The sequence below is a fragment of the Notechis scutatus genome, chromosome 3, assembly GCF_049901735.1.
Source record: "Notechis scutatus isolate UNSWTSFEM ecotype Mainland chromosome 3, rNotScu1.2, whole genome shotgun sequence".
Lineage (NCBI taxonomy): Eukaryota > Metazoa > Chordata > Lepidosauria > Squamata > Elapidae > Notechis > Notechis scutatus.
Genome location: NC_142011.1, coordinates 15,152,111 through 15,171,132, shown reverse-complemented (window position 1 = coordinate 15,171,132; position 19,022 = coordinate 15,152,111). Strand labels below are relative to the sequence as shown.

The window sequence follows — 19,022 nt, the reverse complement described above, 5'->3', positions numbered from 1 at the left end:
ATAGAAATTGAATATGAAACAGAACAGAATAGAATAGAATTCTTTATTGGCCAAGTGTGGTTGGACACACAAGGAATTTGTCTTTGGTGTACATAAAAAGGGTTCATTAAAAACCTGTGTTCTCCCTTGATTCTGCTTGTTGGAGGCCAGTTGTGAAACTTGCAAATGGTGATCAGGTGATCATAGGATGCTGTGATGGCCATAAATATGAGGACAAGTCACAAAGCTGCTTGTTTTCCAACCACTGTGACTTCAAACAGTTGCTAAACAAGGCAATTGGTAAGCGAGGACACCCTGTACAGTCTTATGACTTACAACCAAAGTTGACTCCAAAATTTCTGTTGTTAAGCGAGACAACTGTTAAGTGAGATTTTCCCCATTTTATGACTTTTCTTGCCACAATTGTTAAGTGAATCACTGTGGTGGTTAAGTTAGTAACACGATTATAAAGTGGAATCTGGCTTCCCCATTGGCTTTGCTTGTCAGAAGGTCACAAAGGGTGATCACATGACCTTGAGACATTGCAACAGTCATAGGAGTCAGTTGCCAGGCGCCTGAATTTTGATCATGTGACTACGGGGATGCATTGTAACTTCAAACAGTCAGTAAACAAACTGTTGTAAGTCGAGGACTTCCTGTACAGCCTTTTTACTTTGGTCGTTCCATCACAAATTCATGGAATGTAGTAGTGATTCATTAGCATTGAACCATCACCTTAACAATCATCATCATTTAATGACCCCATAATCCCTTGCGAGTCTGGGGAACTGAATGGAGCTAGCAGAGTGTTTAATGGCCAGATGCCCTTCCTGTCACCAATGTGGAGTTTTGTTCAGCAGATATATTCTCATCGTGCCCAGAGAGAGAAATATTTGCCTCTACCTAGGATCGAACTCACAGCCTCCTGATTGTGAAGCGAGAGCTCCACCTCTAGGCCACCGCTCCATTCTTAACCACCGCCTTAACAATACTGTTTTTAATCTTTTTTAATCATAGATTCAGAAGAGTATGGATTTGAACAAGTGTAATTTGCATCGACCTAGTTATCAGCAATTTAGCCCACAAAAACGCGTATTTTTAAAACCAAATTCTCCATTCAATTTGCTGGCTGATTTTTCCAGAGGATTTATATTCAATCTGTATTTGTCAGGACATATTAGATTCTTAGGGGGAAACAGTCTAGAGAAGGGGGAGGAAATAGATGATGTGCTAGAAAAACTGATGTGACTTTTCTATCTGCTGCTCTTCCAGAGAATCAGCACAGCCAGTGGAGATGGACGGCATTACTGCTACCCTCACTTCACCTGCGCCGTAGATACCGAAAACATTCGGAGAGTTTTCAATGACTGTCGGGACATTATTCAAAGGATGCATCTTCGCCAATATGAGTTGTTGTGATGGAGCGCACTTTTTCCTCATGTTTTGGACTCCTTGTTCCTTACTAAAAAGAAAACAAAAAACTGGCCCACATAGGGTGGAAGAGAACTATTGCAGTCTCTCTCTCTGATTTGCATCCCTCAGTCTTTTTTCCTTGCTGGACAAAGAGCAGCCTTTCTGTCTCGTTTCACTCCCTTGGAACGGTCGGAAATAGTCCCCGAAAAAAAAAAAAGGCTATTTCTGCGGTCAGGGTGAGGTTTCCTCTTTAAACATGGCCTTTAACGAAACAAAACCCAAACAATGCAAAACAAAAGAATTAACGCGGAAAGGTGAAGCACCTGAGAGGATTTGGGATTTCAATTAAATATTTAAAAGCAGACAAAAACACACACCAAAAAGAGAGAGAGAGAGAGAGAGAAAGAGGAGGGAGAACTTTAGATAATCATTACTGTTGTGGGCATGATCATTTATCCCATGATTTCAACTCTGTATCCATTCACTGCGTCCAACTAAGGAAGGTGCCAAGTTCTAAGGGCAGCCACTTCGGTTTGGGTTTTTTGCCTCTGAATGTGACTTTGAGTGGAAATACTGACATTTCTATGGCAAACCTAGACAGTAGAAAACCATCTGCTACCTTCAGAAAAGCGTTGCTGAACCGTGATGATCCTGATTATCAGGAACAGTGCAAAATGAACTGCATTATAGCCTGTGATTACAGAAAGATTTAACCACACACTGTTTTCAGTTTGTCCACTGTCGATCCTATCTTTTTATTTTATATATATATATATATATATATAAAATCTTTATATATATATAAAATCATCTTCTCCTGTTCCCGTCTTTCCCCTTCTTCTATTTCCTCTTATCCTCCTTCCATGCCTTCTTTTTTCCCCCCACCCCTCCCAGTTTTTATTTTACTGCTGGATTATTATTCTTGTACAGACTGTAAAATGTATTATTTTGTACAACTTTATTGAAAAAAAAATAACTTGTAGAAGATCTTTGTGCCTTGATTATGGCTGTACCTGTGCAATGAGCTAAGATGTAAGTATGTTTGATTGCGCTGTACAGCTTTGTCAAACCTTTCAGCAGCATTCGCTCAAGGTAGGGAAAAATTTATCTGTAGTTTAGGGATTTTTTTCTGGTTTATAAAAGGAGGAAAAAAATACTGTTTAGTATATTAAAAAAAAAAAGTACAAATCGTGCAAACTTTAACCACTTTAAAAGTGAGTTCTACAACAAGCGAGCAGATGTTTCAGCATCATGCTTTTTAATTTTTAGCTTTAATTCATTTAAATCTCTATCCAAATGCAAAACATGGCTTGTTTCTACATAAACCAAATTTTGCTACAAATTATCAATGTTAGTCTTTGTCATTCATAGTATTTTTTTTGTGCAAAAAGATAAAAACAGAACAAAAAAAGAATATTAATATTATAGGCACTGCACAGGCCTAGAGGCTGTCTTCATGCTGGGTCTAACTAAGACTTTTCCACCCAACGCTAACTCCTCTAACAGGCATAATGATAAAATGTACCTTGCCCCTAGATCTGGTCACTGAATTTCAGTTTCAAATGACATTTTACTTCTCTTTTAATAAAGAGATAACTTAAAACATTGTTTTATATATTAACTATATAAGTAGCTTAAAGTGGAGACGTGTGGAATTTTTTTTCTTAAACTTGAATAATTTATGCAAATTATATGCTTAGGACAACATGTGGTACAGTTTTTAAAAAAAGCAAAAATCACTGTAGCAATAAGACAGCATGTAATTTTAGTAACTATTACACTGCTTTATATTTTATACTTAGATGTTTCATGTCTTTGTGAGCATATTACTTTTTCATGTGTCTAAACCTACCTGTACAAATTTGTACAAAGTCTAAAATTACAGCTATAATAACACGTCTAGAACAGTGTTATCCTACTTTCCTCAAGCCCACTTCTTGACCCCTGAAGTAGGGGAACCTGGGTCTTAATACAGCGATTATTTTTTAAAATTGCCTTTTACACACATGCTTCTATTTTCGCAGGGCATCACCTAAGCTTCCCTGTTAGGAAGGCATCCCTTTCGGAAACTGTCTTGTCCCCCCAATTTCTGCTGGTGGCAGGAAGACTTTGTGACATCCAAGGACTCTACATATTCCAGGTTTTTCACATGGGCAATTGGAGAAAATTGAGAAAACGTATTTCCCTATCAATTTTCACTTTTAATAGACACGAAATGGTGGTGATCATTCCGTTTTTAGTTGATTAGCACCATTAGCCAATACGAGGATATATTTCTTCCTGGTAGAATAGAAACAAGTGCAATGTCTTTTACAAAAAAATCCTTCTTGGTGTTGGCCCTCCATGCATAAATTTGGGGTAATGGGGCAATCAAGGGGAAGGAGCATATCTTTTCCCGAGTTTTCCTTTCTGGTTTCTGCTACTGCAGTATCCAAGATCAACGAATCACATCAGATTTTAAGAGACAGCGTCTATCTCCTTGGGTATAGGAGCTGAAGCTGTTGAACAGTTGGCAACAAACAGTTGACTGTATCTGCCCCAGGGCCTTTGCATCTCAGCCTGTGTCTGTCTGCTATTAAGTGGAGTTAAAACATCAAATTGTAATTGTAAAACTCTTTGAAGAGGTACTGCCTTGTGAGCATTAGGAATCAGTGGCAAAGTCTGATCCAGAAATTCATTTTTAGTTGGTGCCTGCTGGGGATTCGGGGGGAAAAGAAAGAAAACCTATACACTAGCATTTCTCAACTTCGGCAACATTAAGCTGTGTGGACTTCAGCTCCCAGAATTCCTCAACCAGTTGGCTGAGGAATTATGGGAGTTGAAGTCTACACAGCTTAAAAGTTGCTGAAGTTGAGAAATGCACTCAATGTATGTAAATGCACTCTCAGACACATATACACAGACTATGAAATGTGAGCCTTAATAATTATTATTTTTTAAACAAAAGCCAAAACTTGTTTAGTGCCAAAATTATTTTATTATCTCTAAATCCTAGGGAAGGGAAGAAGATGAATAATAATTAAATGAAGTATTTACAAGGAATGTAATGTGTGATCTAGGAAAAACAAAATATTGCCTCATCTTTAAAAGTAAGGACTCTGGGTGAATAGATAAAAGTTTATGTGATAAAGTATATCTGCATGTGTGCATATGCGCACTTACACACATCCCATTAAAATATACTTCCTATGGAGCTTTATATGAATGGAAACATTTGACAGATTTTTTAAAAAAAGTTGGGTTGGAGGGAGCAGTTTGGTTTGCACATGTCTAGAAAGAAAACCAGTGTGTATGTGTGTGTGTCTTTCTGCCTCTGTTAGCACGTCTCTTGAGTTTGTGCAATTTGGTGGCCTGGTTAACCGCGAGTCTTATTTTTAACATTTTTCTTGTTTTGTTTTTCTTTTCAATACAAAAATCCCATAAAGCTTCAGTGCTTGCTATTTAGTTCTGTGTTTTCTTCTGTCTCTAATTTAATGGCCTTAACTTTGGAGTTAGTTGAACTATTTCCATCTAATCTTCATCTTTTCCTTCAATTTCCTATTTATTTATTTGAACTTTTGGTTCAGGTAAATTACCATGCCTGGGGAGAAAACTGGTTTTCACAGGTCCAGAAATGTCTGGTTTTTAACAGCCAAGGTATTTTCTAAGTATTTGTCCCCATCCTAAAATGCACGATGCCCCATAGCGCTATCTTGTAAAACTAAAGTGGGTTTTTAGGGTTGCATCATCATAACTATCAGAGTGTGACTTTGGTTACCAATAACAGTGCTATTATGAAAATATTTCTTCCCAGCTACATTACTGCAATGATTCCAACATATGTAGGATTCCCCTGGTTTTTGGTTTTTCCCCCCCTGCTCTTTGGATGAATTTAGGCTGCTGCTGTTTCATGTTTTACAAGTGTGTAAATCAAGTGAATTTAAAAGATAACATGCCATGCTACTCCCCTACAACACTGACTGACTATTTGACATATTTTGTATAAAAAATAAAAATAAAATTGTAGAGATATTTTCAAAACGGATCTTTGTAACAAATGGATGTTAAAATACTGCACACTTCCAAGAGTGGAATTGTACTATTTCTCAAGTTCTTTTTATATTAAGATAAATGTCCTGGGAATGAAAGAAAGGTTTGTAGAAGTCACCCAGTTCATAACACAAAACTTTGTAGAAGGCACCCAGTTCATAATAAATAAGCAAGAATCATACAGGTAGTCCTTGACTTATAACAGTTTGTTTAGTGACTGTTCAAAGTTACAATGGGGAGCTGAAAAAATTGATCTATGACCATTTTTCACACAACAGTCACAGCATCCCCATGGTCATGTGATCAGAATCCAGACTCCTGGCAATCAACTCATATTTATAATGGCTGCAGTGTTTCAGGATCATGTGATCACTTTTTGGGACCTTCTGATGAGCAAATTCAATGAGGAAGCCAGATCCACTTTACAACTGTGTTACTAACATAACAACTGCAGTGAGCCACTTAACAACTGTGGCAAGGAAAGTTGTATAAATGGGGCAAACTCAACAAATGTTTTACTTAGCAACAGAAATTTTGGGCTCCACTGTGGTCATAAATCAAGGACTATTTGTACGTGGTAATCATAATAATAACCCTTTTTAATTCTCATCTCCAACATATTTTGCTATTCTGTCTCAGTAAAATAAATTTGCATGTATTTTGGAATGGCTTAAGACCAGATTGTGGAGAAGTGGCTCCCTACCTCTAAGATTCATTAGAATTCACTGTTCTCTCTGGAGCAGTTCAAACAACGCTACCCACTCAATTATTCTGCCTATTTCATATTATTGTACCCAATTAGACTATGGAAAACCTATCACAACATAATCCTTAATGAAGTCTTAAAATTATTGAATACTCATATTGTGCAAAGCTTATTGATGTTTATAATGCAGTCAAATTAATCAAAAATTGCATTATACCAACAATTAAACATGCAGTCATGGTATTACAATAAATTCCCCTGACCATTTTCAACCAGAACATTTTCTTGAGAGTTCAGTAAAGATGGGAATAGTTCCTTAGACCAGCATGGATTAGACCTTGTTCTGCTTGCTGTAAAAATGCATAGAGTGAATGAAAAAAGTAACAGACTGGATAGAACCTTGATTATTGTTTCAAAGATAATCACCATGGAGTTACATACCATCAAAGCAATTGTGTGTATCTGCGTAAACTCTGTGAACCTGACTTGTGTGACTTCAAAAACATTTTCCTTGCCAATTTTAAGGAGATAATGTATGATCTATGGTTTATTGCAAGAACCGTGATCTTACTGTATAAATATAATGCAGTTTCTGAAGATTTTAGGTTGTCTGGTGTTTCAACCAGACATGAAAATTGGATTCTCACTATTTATTATGTTCCTTGGTGGTTCTAAAGAATTTTAAAAAAATCAGGGAAAACACTGAAGCAACTAATTTGATTAATAGTATTCAGACAGAAAGATTAGTCTGATACTCAAAGCATTCCAAAGTTAGTATCTCACAAATCTCTTCAGACAACCAGTTTGCTAATGGAACATCATCATTGAATAGAACAGTGTTTCAACCTTGGAAGCTTGGAGATGGATGGACTTCAATTCCCAGAATTCCCCAGCCAGCATGGTTGGCTGGGGAATTCTGGGAGTTGGTGTCCACCGATCTTCAAGCTGCCCCCCAGTTGAGAAACACTGGAATAGAACAATGTTCTACTGACTTTTTCTCCCAAGGTAACTTTTCTCTTTGAAAATCTTTGAGATTCCCATTCTCTTGATTCTTGCCAAATTCATGCATAAATTGACCATACACTTCATTTGTTAGTATCCATGCCAGTTGGTATCTTGAAATAACAGATTACATTATATTTTGGTATTTTTATGAGCTAAATACTAGAACCAGATACTGTATTTGGTGCTGCATTGCTATCTATTTGAATAATGGTGGTCTCTGCAATGCATACCAATAACTCCAGCATACTTACCTTCTGATATTGAGAATTCAGCAATATACTTTGTTAGCTAAGTGTACAAATCTCAATTCCACAGTGAAAAGCATTCTTCGCCAAGAAATAAGCTCTATTATAAATGTACAAAAATTTGGACTAATACTTCAAGGTGGCTTCCGTTAAAAGAACAATCTATGTCCCTATGCTTGCATATCTATCTGCAGCCTTCGGCTTGAATTCTGCTGTTTACTACCTTGTCCCCCCAAAAAATGAGTATTAACTATGCAACAAACCTTGAATTTAACCCTACAAAAAATATTTCAAGCAATTAGCAAAGCCTTTAACTGAAAGACCCAAGGAAGAACTTAGCAATGAATATGTTGTGGAGTAAGCAATTATTTAGATGTCAAACAATTGGAACTTTAACAAAAATTTTGAAATTTGGACATATTACTACACTGGATAATTGTTGGATAATCCAATATTTTAATTTAATAGTCCAACTATTGGCTTATATATTAGCCCACATAGTATCTAAGCAACCTCCATTATATTGACTGATGCTTTTTCAATACTCAAGTTGTCACTTCTACAGCAGCTCTCATAACATGTTGCTTTTCAGACTGAATTTTTAAAAAAAACTATGCATTTTTAACTTTCAAAAGGTAAAGAATTTAAAAAACACATACACAGCTTAGTAACATCAAATTAAAAGACATAATGAAATAAGCCAAAGCCAATGCATCACAACAAAAAGTATCAATGATTATGTGAAATTGGACATTACCTGAACAGAGTAACTCAAGTTCAAACATGTGCATATCAAATAAAATAACATTAAATGAAATAGTATTTTCCCAAAATATGATTCTCTTATAATTGGATTTACTGAAGACAAGCTTCACAATCCCTGCTGTTATTTGTTTGCTTTTATAGGCCACCCTAGACAACAGGAATTATTAATTAGGTAATAGAATGATTATGGACATTATTTTGACTTCATGGATATTTTGGCTCTTTATGTTAACACAGTAACATAATAAGCATTTATTGAAAAATATGGCTCAGAAAGTTTCATAGGCTTAATGCTACCTAAAAAATACATTGCATTCTAAATAAAGATGTATCATACTATTTTTAAACTGGGTGTTGTCTCAAAATCCCAAATATCTTCTCAAACTTGAAAAGGTGATATATAATCTGTTATAGTATATAAAATATGGTAGTATTATGCAATTATCTTCATGGGGCTGCTCTTGAAGACCACTTGGAAGCTACAATCGGTCTGAAATGCAGTGGAGTATCCTTGGTGTTTTGTGAACAGCACAAGAGGCCAGTTGCCTTCTGGAGGCAATTCAAGATTTACAAGGCCCTAGAGTCTGCCTACTCCAAGGACCATCTGTCTCTGCATGTTTCTGCCCATCCAGTGAGGTCAGTTAAGAATGACCCTATGCCAGGTCCCATCAATTAAACTTTGTGAGATCCGGGAAGTGTATTTTGTCAGTGATGGCTTTTCTGCAAATTATTAGCGGGCCCCAGTTGCTATGGAATTGGAAATTGGAATTAATAAATACATAAATACTTGTAGCCAACGTATGCAGTGATAGCCAATAATTTAGATGGTTTTAAAATGGAACTGAAGAAATGCATGAAGACTAGAAAGGCTGAGCTCCAGAATCCCTAGTGCTATAGTTGAAATGCCAGTTGCTGGAGGAAGAGAACAACTGATGATGATCCTCCTTTCCCTCTGTGTTTATGTTTCCCAAATGAAACTAGCTGGGCACCTTGCTGGATTAGACACCTCATCTAGCAGGACTCTTTGTGTTATTAACTCCTGCTAACACAAAAGGACAGGAAAGCATTCAGAAGTCCACACATCTTTAAGCTGCTGAGGTTGAAAACAGAGATTTAGGGCAAGGTGCTGCTGTTTCAGAGACATTGTTGTCCTAAAGTTCACTGTAATGTTTTTGAAGAGATGCAGAATTTCCAAAAGATGTTGAGCAAGCACGCTGAACCATTTTATCCCATCCTGAAGGCACTTGGAGCAGCTTCCCCTAACCCAATCCAGCCCAGGTGCGTTGCATTTCACACCTCATGCTGGACTATGACCATAATAAAGATTGGATTGCAATCTTTATTATGGTCAGTCACAGCAACTCTCTACCATTATATATCAGTTAGGAAACATTTCCTAAGCAAAGAATCTCTTCCTCTGTTAAATTCCAGCTATATAAACTTTTCTATGTAACCCTTTTTATATTAAAACACAGAAAAGCTGCATAGCAGCTCATTTATGTAAACTCTGCAGGATTATATGGTTTTGATAGTTTTATCCCAAAATGGTAAATGGTATTTTAAGAAAAGCTAAAAAGGTTTTTTTGACCTGGCATCTGACCAGGCAGTGTAAAAATTTAAGGTGTGCTTTGAAAATACTAAGACAGCCTCCTCAAATCCAACATCCAGTTCTGAGTCATAGGAACTCTGCACGTGGTCAGGCATGTCCTTGTACTGTTGCGATATCACCCAATGATCCAATGATACCATACCTGCCAGGTAACGTGTAAAGCTATGATTGGTCAACATAGTCAGCCAGGTAACAAAACAACCAACAACATGTGTAAAGCTATGATTGGTCAACATAGGTATTACCTTATATGGTCAGTATGCCTTATATGGTCAGTTACCTTATATGGTCAACTATGCAAATACATAGCCTTATATGGTCAAATGTACCCAAAAGGAATGTTTCCTCATACACCCTAAACCCCACCCTAAACTTGCACAATAAAAGAGAGGAGCAAAGTTTGCTCGGGGCTTCCTCTCCCCAAGGACATGCCTTTGTGTCTTTGTCATCATTGCATCTGCGTGAGAAGCCCGTCCGGGCAGTCGGTCCGGGCGTGGGCTGCCAGCTGACTCCCCATCCCTGCAGTGGGACCAGCAACGCATCAAACTGGTGACCCCGACGTGATCGCTTCTACGATACGTCCCTTCACAACGCGCTCCTTTTCTAGGGAGGCGTTGCCCTGACTCCTGTACTACAACACCGGGCAACGGTAAAGCGCATTTGTAAGTATGGGCTCTCCAATTTCCAAAGTTCTGTCCAAGCATGTGGATGAACTTCATTTTTTAGTCAGGAAGGCCAATGCTCTGCAAAGAACTAATGGCATGACAGTCTTTCCTCTTTCAAGGAAAGCTATAATATCTTTCCTCCTCTATCTTCAAAAACATTGCCCAGCCTACTCCGAGGATGGCACTCTTAAACGCTCCACATGGGAGAAAATTGGGAAATGGATCCATCAACCTCCTCGGGCAGCGCCACATATTCTCTGTACCTGAGAGCGCCTCATGGCTGCGATCGACATTTTTTATCCTTCTGATTCAACTTTGAATCAACAGGATTCTCTCCCTCCTCCTCCTTTGCCTTCTAATTCCCCCCCTGCTCTTTCAGCAGAAATTTCACCCACCTCTTCTTTGTCTTCAAATGCTCCCCCCTCCCCCTCCCTCCTCCCCTTCAACAAAAACCTTACATTCCTCTCATTCCTCCCCCTTAATTCCCCCTCTCCTCTTCCAGCAGAAATTTCACCCATCTCCTCTTCTCCCCGCTCCCTCCTCCCCTTCAACAAAAACCTTATATCCTGCCTTACATTCCTCGCATTCCTCTTCCCCTCCTCCCCCCCTCCCCTCCCTACAGCCTTTCAGCCTCAAAATCTTCCCTTACAAAACCTGACTCCATCCCCTCTAATACCCCTCCCCTTGCTTCGTAACACCTTTCAGGAAGCTTTAGCTAATGGGAAGATTAATGCTGAAGATCTTTCTTGCTTCCCCATGATCCTTCAAGTCCCAGCGGCAGGAGGCAATCCAGTTGCTCAGTATGCCCCCATGGAATGGAATCTTATGAAAGATCTTAAATCTGCCACCACCAACTACGGTCTAAAGTCACCCTATGTGCGTGCCATGCTGGAGAATATCTCTAACAACCATAATATTCTCTTTTCTGAATGGCAAACAATGGCTTCGATGCTCCTGACATCCTCCCAGCTTGCAGCTTGGCACAACGATTATCGCTTGGCCGTCTCCATGGCTGCTGCAGCAGGGCTTCCCCAGGGTGTCACCCTGATCACCTTTTGTGCCAAGGAGCTGTGATCACCCCACAAGATGAGATTCAAATGGCTACTGAGGGCTATCCTATCATGCGTAATGCTGCTCTTAATGCCTTTCGTAGGGTTCCTGACCCATCTCAACCCTCTTTGTCTTTTCATAAAATTCTTCAGGGTCCTTCTGAACCTTATACCTCTTTCATTGACCGTCTATCAGATGCACTTAACCGGCAGATAGAAAACCCCAAGCGCAAGCTGAGCTTCTCTCAAAGCTTGCAGTGACTAATGCTAATGATGATTGCCAACAAATCCTGAAACCTCTTCAGTCCATTCCACATCAGACCCTTGCTGACTATATTAAAGCATGCCAGAACGTGGGAACTGAGGCGCATAAAGCCACTGCCCTTGCCTCAGCCATTACCTCCTCGTTTGCCATGACCACCCCCGTGCAGGGAATTGTTTCAACTGTGGCAAACCCGGTCATTTTAAGTCTCAGTGCCGTTCGCCAGGAGGTGGCAGTGCACCCAAGGGAAGGAGACCTCCTCCTCCCTCTGTTAAGCCAAAAACAGTTTGCCCTCGCTGTTGTAAAGGTTTCCATTGGGCTAGCCAATGTCGCTCTAATCCACATCCTTCTCCAAATGCCCCCTGAAAACTAATTTCGGGGCCAGCAGCTAGCCCCGCCCCAAGGGCTGCACCTACTTCGTCCCAAACAGCTTTCCTGTTCTGCTTTCAACTGCTATTATCTATGAGGATCCTGGATCTGTCTTTACCCTCCCCTCAAAGTTACACTTCCCGCCCACTCTCACCTCACACGCCCATCTTGCTCATCCCAAACTCCTCTTTGATCATGGAAGGGGTGATCGCCCCCTTTCTTTATGACTCATCCGCTCTTAATTGCCTCTCTCTTACAGCAGTAGGTGATAGACCTTTCTCATTGCCTGCTAACACTATCGTAGCCACTCTTATTATTCTTCCCTCCTCCATCCCCACCTCCTCCTCCCCTCCCTCATGGCTATTGACTGCTCTATAGAAGCCTCAAAACCTCTGCTAACAGTGTCTCTTAATGGTCGCCCTTTTACAGGACTGGTGGACACTGGAGCAGACGCCTCGGTTATTTCAACGACTGAATGGCCCCCAGAATGGCCCCTTGAACAATCACCTTCTGTCCAAGGTGTTGGTGGAGTTCAAAGCGCTCAGGTCAGCTCTAATTGGCTTACGGCCATTACCCCTGATGCTTCTGCTTCTGCTCTCATCAAACCTTATATCCTTCCCCTTGCTTTCAATCTGTGGGGTAGGGATCTTTTAGAACAGCTTGGAGCTACCTTTCACATCCCTTGATTGTCATCATGTCTGTTTCTCTCCCTCTTACCCTTAAATCATCCATTCCTGTATGGGTAGATCAGTGGCCACTCCCCAAGAGAAACTGCTTGCTCTGACTGCTCTTGTCTCTGAACAATTAAGTGCTGGTCATATTGAACCTTCTACCAGCCCCTACAATACTCCAGTTTTTGTTATAAAAAAGAAATCTGGGAAATACCGCCTCCTTCAGGATTTAAGGGCCGTGAACTTTATCATTCAACCAATGGGTGCTTTGCAATGTGGACTTCCCAATCCAAACCTTATCCCACAGCATTTTGACCTTTTAGTTATTGACCTTAAGGATTGCTTCTTTTCCATCCCTCTTCAACCCCAAGATAGGCTTCTATTTGCTTTCACTGTCCCAGAACTGAATAACTCCAGACCCACCAAAAGGTATCAGTGGAAAGTCCTTCCTCAAGGGATGCTAAACTCTCCCACTATGTGTCAGCACTATGTTGACGTGGCTCTCCAACCATATCGCAACCTATATCCCTCCTTTCTTGTATATCATTACATGGATGACATCTTGGTCGCAGCTGAAGGCCCTAAAGGCACAGTTGCAAAACCCTTCCCATTCTCACCAAACTCTTGACCACAGCAGGCCTCCACATAGCCCCTGAAAAATACAATCTCACTATCCCTTTCAATATCTTGGTCACAAACTCCTGTCTTCTGCTGCCACTCCTGCCTTACCTTCTCTGACTCTCCCTCCCTCTCCAACCCTTGTACAACTTCAACAATATCTCGGCACGCTCAATTGGGCACGGCCTTATCTTTCTGTCACTACTGCAACCCTTTCCCCTCTATTCCATGCCCTCACGGGCTTGAAACATCCTTCAGATGTGGTCCATCTTACAAGCCAGCACTTGGAGGCACTAGCCCAAGTAAACAATACCTTAAAGCAAGTGTGGGTGGATCGCATCATCCCCAACTGTCTGCTATCTTTGGCTATCTTGCCCACACCAGCTCTTCTCACAGCTATTCTCTTCCAAACAGCCCCCAAAACAAAGAAGCTGTGCATCATTGAATGGCTTCACCTTCCCCATACTCCTAGGGCAACTATTACCTCTCGGGCCCTTCAGCTCGCTTTGCTCTGTACTAAGGGGCGTCACCGAGCTAAGGCCCTAATCGCCATGATCTCCAGGCAATACATGTTCCTTTCAAACTGTCTCAATGGGACCCCTTTTTCAGACATCTGATGTCTTACAGGACGCCCTGGAGAATTGGATTGGTCCCATCTCTTGCCATCTCCCTTCTGACCCCGTCTACAGCTAATTAAACGGTACCTATTACCTTTTCCTCTCCAGTAGTTGCTTTTCCACTAATTCAAGCCATCACAGTTTTACTGATGGCTCTAAAACTCATGGTGCTTGCATCTGGTTCGATCAAACTACCTGGCACAAACAATTGACTAAGCCACAATCATCAGCACAGCAAGCTGAATTGGCTGCCTTCAACTTAGCCTTAGAGTCATTTCCCACTCAACCAATCAATATCATAACGGATAGTTTATATGTCTCCCAATTGGTTTTGCATATTTTTGAAGCATATCTGTCTCCTTCTCTACAACCATCATTAATGACACTGTTACTTCAACTGCAAACACTCATTCAATCCAGAGCGCACCCCCTATTCGTGGCCCACATACGCAGTCACCAGCAGCTTCGGGTTTCCTTTCAGAAGGAAACCAGGTAGCTGATGCTGCTTGTAAATTACTTCCTATCACTGTTAAGTCACCCCAACCTTCCCTCTAACTGCAGGGGAAAGTCATAGTTACTTTCATCAAAACAAAAGGCTCTGGTAAAACAATTTGGCATTTCTTTGGCAGAAGCGACAGCAATTATACAACAATGTCCCACATGTAGTCTTCAAGCAAAGAACTACCCCCAAGGTATCAACCCTAGAGGGACTGATGCTTGTGACACCTGGCAAATGGATGTCACGCAATTTCAGCCTTTTGCACCCTGGAAATACCTTCATGTGTCTGTTGACACCTATTCAGGGTTTATTATGGCCACCCCTCAAAGGGAGAGGCGTCAAAGCATGTTATTAATCATTGTATTCGGACCTTCGTAGTGCTGGGATCGCTAAAAATTCTAAAAACAGATAATGGACCAGCCTATATCAGCTCTCAATTCTCTGAATTTTGCCATCATTGGTCCATTATCCATAAGTTTGGGATTCCATTCAACAGCCAAGCGCAAGCTATCGTGGAAAAGAGGTAATCAAACCTTAAAATTGGCATTACAACGATACATGGGGTCAAAAGGCCTTAGAGGCCCCCTAGCCTCCCGGCATTACAAAATGTTTTGAATGTTTGTCTGTATACATAACTTCCTCAATCTCACTGGCACCCCTCCCTGTCTGCTGCATCTCGACATTTTACTAAACCACCTGTTCCCGCTTCGAGACCACTTGTTTATTATAGGCAATTGCCTGATCCTGCGTGGAAGGGACCTGCTGAGCTGATCACCTGGGGACGAGGCTACGCGCTGTCCAACTCCCTGACGCAGTACTCTGGATCCCTGCCAGGTGTGTTCGTCCCTACCACGTGACCCTCGCTCTCCACTTCCTCTCCAAAAGGCGCCTCCACTGACCAGGATGAAGATCCTCTTGCTTCTTTTGCTGCTGCTTCCTTCCTGAAGTCATACTTTCATCATCTCATGACAACGCTCATCGCCCCTACAACATTACATGGACAATCAAGGACGCTTATGGACAAATACTCAGCTCCACAACTAACTACACTATGATTTTTTCCTATTTTCCTAAATTACATTTTGATTTTGCTGAAATGATTCTAGGTAAGATTGCCTACTCGTCTCACTGATGTCCCTACCCTAGCCATAGTGTTGTTAAATACCATTACCTGTATGTATGCCCAGGACATATTGCTGATGCAGAACATATTTACACCTGTGGAGGAATTTCTGATTACTATTGTAAATCCTGGTCCTGTGTTTCAACTGGTTACATCTCTTGGACACCTCCTTTGAACAATGATCTCATCACACTTACCAGAACCACCCAGGATATACGATGTACGGCAGACAAAAACAAATGGTCCAAATGTAATCCAGTGACTGTCTCCTTTACGGCCGAAGGAAAACGGCAGTAACATTTGGGACACTGGGGCAAAGTGGGAGGTCGCATTTATGCCAGGTGGCCTGGATATCATTATGGGAATGTCTTCTATATACAACGCCATGTTCATGTTTCCCCATCCCTATCTATAGGACCCAATGCTAACCAAATCCAATCTGGATTTTTGAAACCCCTAACAAATGCCCAGAACCCACTGGTATCCTCATTGCTTCTGCTCACGCATTATTGAATCACTCTCAAGATTCCTCCATTTCTCAGCACTGTTGGCTTTGCTTGTCTTCAAACCCCCTTTTATGAAGCCATCGGCTCTTCCCAACCTATTTCCAATTCTACTTCTGATAATAATTGCCGATGGAGGAATAGCTCTCTCACTATCACGGCCATCACTGGTCAAGGTTGCTGTCTTGGCCACATACCTACTAATTATTCACAATACTGCCTTAATGCCACCCACAGACACAAATGTGAACTTTATCTACCCAAAGAAAGAACGGCCTTTCAATTGGAGGTTACAACCAGGTATTCACCACATCTGGTGGCAATATCACAAAACGCTCCAAGGCCAATTTTTTATTCCTGGAAATAACTCTGTTTGGGCTTGCTCTACAGGTTTAACTGCATGTGTCCACGGAGATGTATTATTAGCAAAAAAATCATTCTGTATTCAGGTCCAGCTGTTGCCAAAAATTGATGTATATGATTCTGAAGATTTTGTTTCCATTTTAGAACCTCAACAATACCACCTACGAGCTAAACGAGAAGTTGTCACAGCTCTTACCTTATCTGTGCTGCTAGGTTTAGGTGCTACAGGTGCAGCAACAGGCATATCAGCTTTGGTTGTAAATGATAAAAGCATAACACAGTTAAGTGCCACCATAGATGAAGATCTTAGAAGGGTTAGAAAAATCCATTCTTGCCTTGCAAACTTCTCTTACCTCTTTATCTGAGGTGGTCTTGCAAAACCGCAGAGGCCTAGACCTCTTGTTTTTAAAACAAGGGGGACTATGTTGCTGCTCTTAAAGAAGAGTGTTGTTTCTATGCTGATAGCTCAGGAGTTGTCCTAGACTCCATGAAAGAACTAGACACCAGATTAAAGGAAAGAGAAAGGAGCGAGCTTCACAACATACCTGGTATCAAGGACTATTTAACCTTTCCCCATGGTTAACAACATTGTTATCTGCTATAGCTGGTCCACTTATCCTTCTCTTATTGGTATGTACCATTGGACCATGTGATAGGTAAATTCTTAGAAATCCTTAAAAGAAAATTTGGCCAAATTGATTCGGATTTAAACTCAAAACAAAAACAAATTAATGCGCTAATAGAGAAAAAGGCCCTCTTACAATTCTCCTCGGTTCGATAACTCTGATAACGAGTTCACCAAAGATGCTGCTAAAGGGGAACCACGAATTCTCATGAACCTATGACAGGATGAGTCGGAGGACCTAGACTGGACATAATAGTGAGGATGGTGAGTATATAGCCCTTAAAATAAAATAAAAACAGAGGAGATGTTGCGATATCACCCAATGATCCAATGATACCATACCTGCCAGGTAACGTGTAAAGCTATGATTGGTCAACATAGTCAGCCAGGTAACAAAACAACCAACAACATGTGTAAAGCTATGATTGGTCAACATAGGTATTACCTTATATGGTCAGTATGCCTTATATGGTCAGTTACCTTATATGGTCAACTATGCAAATACATAGCCTTATATGGTCAAATGTACCCAAAAGGAATGTTTCCTCATACACCCTAAACCCCACCCTAAACTTGCACAATAAAAAGAGAGGAGCAAAGTTTGCTCAGGGCTTCCTCTCCCCAAGGACATGCCTTTGTGTCTTTGTCATCATTGCATCTGAGAGAAGCCCGTCCGGGCAGTCGGTCCGGGCGTGGGCTGCCAGCTGACTCCCCATCCCTGCAGTGGGACCAGCAACGCATCATTGTACATAGTGAATGGAAGCGATAAAATGTTAATTCGTCTTCCCCAACGAGAGTTGATATGCTGGCTGCAGGTTACCAGCATCAGATCGGACAAGAGCACTATGGGAGATCTACATGCAGCTAACCCCCTTTGCAGCAAGACTGAACGGGCACGCTGCTCCTTTAAAAACACCCTTTCTTTGTCGTTCCGTCCCCTGCGGAGGCGGCCCCATTCTCTCCTGTCCACCAATCACCGCCTGCAGCACGCAAGTATCGAAGAGACACAGAAAGGCTAAATTTCATTAACTTCAGGTTTCACATGGGTTGCCTCTCTACATCGTAGGTTTGCCTGCGGGAATAAGTCGATAGGCACTGCCGAACTCTAAGAGAATACCCGTATGTCTCAGCACAGCCAATTAGGAAATGGGAGTCTTTGGTGCCGGAAATATTGTTGGAATAAACGGAAGCGCGCTCTCTTTGCTTTGAACCGCCTAACAGTCGAGAACCGCTTTTACCCAGAAATCTCTGCGGCGGCCTCTAGTTCTCATAGAGATAGATAAGTTGAGAGAGGACTTCCTCTTTTGTCTGAGAATGTTGGGGCTTTTCAGGTTCCTACAGAGAAGCATGTTAGGAGCAACTTCGAATTGAATACAGAAATCCATTTTTTTTATAAAGCTAAAAGATTATGAAGCCACATATTTAGCAATCTGAAGAGATGCTCTTGATGTTTCTAATTTTATTTATTTATTTATTTGATTTGCCAATTGTTTACAAGATAATAAGTATAAGTGTATACATAGTTGTGAATACATGAAATGGGTACATATAAGAAAAATAAAAGAGGAATAAGAGAAACAATAGGACAGGGACGGTAGGCACGTTGGTGCGCTTATGCACGCCCCCTACAGACCTCTTAGGAAAGGGGTGAGGTCAATAGTAGACAGTCTAAGGTTAAAGTTTTTGGGGTCTTTCCTATGAAATACTGTGGAGTAAATATTTATCCTTATATCCTTATCTGACTTCAGAACTTTTAGAAGGCAGAAAGACTTGGGGAAGCTGCTTCAGTCTTGAGCCAACTCTCAAATTGCTACATATCATTTTATGAACCATTCTCTCTCCTAGTACAAAACTGGTGTTCAAGGCACTTAAGTTTTCATGGCTTTCACGTAAGATGAGTTGTGCTT

At 40.9% G+C, this 19,022-nt stretch overlaps 2 protein-coding genes across 4 annotated transcripts in view; both read left to right on the top strand.

Annotated features, from left to right (window-relative positions):
- GNAS (GNAS complex locus) overlaps positions 1-5,416 on the top strand; it is a 223,816-nt gene extending 218,400 nt beyond the window's left edge. For all 3 annotated transcript variants that reach the window (XM_087959239.1, XM_026664916.2, XM_087959240.1), the window contains exon 12: positions 1,252-5,416. In XM_087959239.1, the coding sequence (XP_087815365.1) occupies positions 1,252-1,398 (147 nt within the window). In that variant the 3' untranslated portion in view covers positions 1,399-5,416. The remainder of the gene's footprint in view (positions 1-1,251) is intronic.
- Positions 1-19,022, top strand: part of STX16 (syntaxin 16) — a 385,173-nt gene that overhangs the window by 354,365 nt on the left and 11,786 nt on the right. The window lies entirely within an intron of this gene.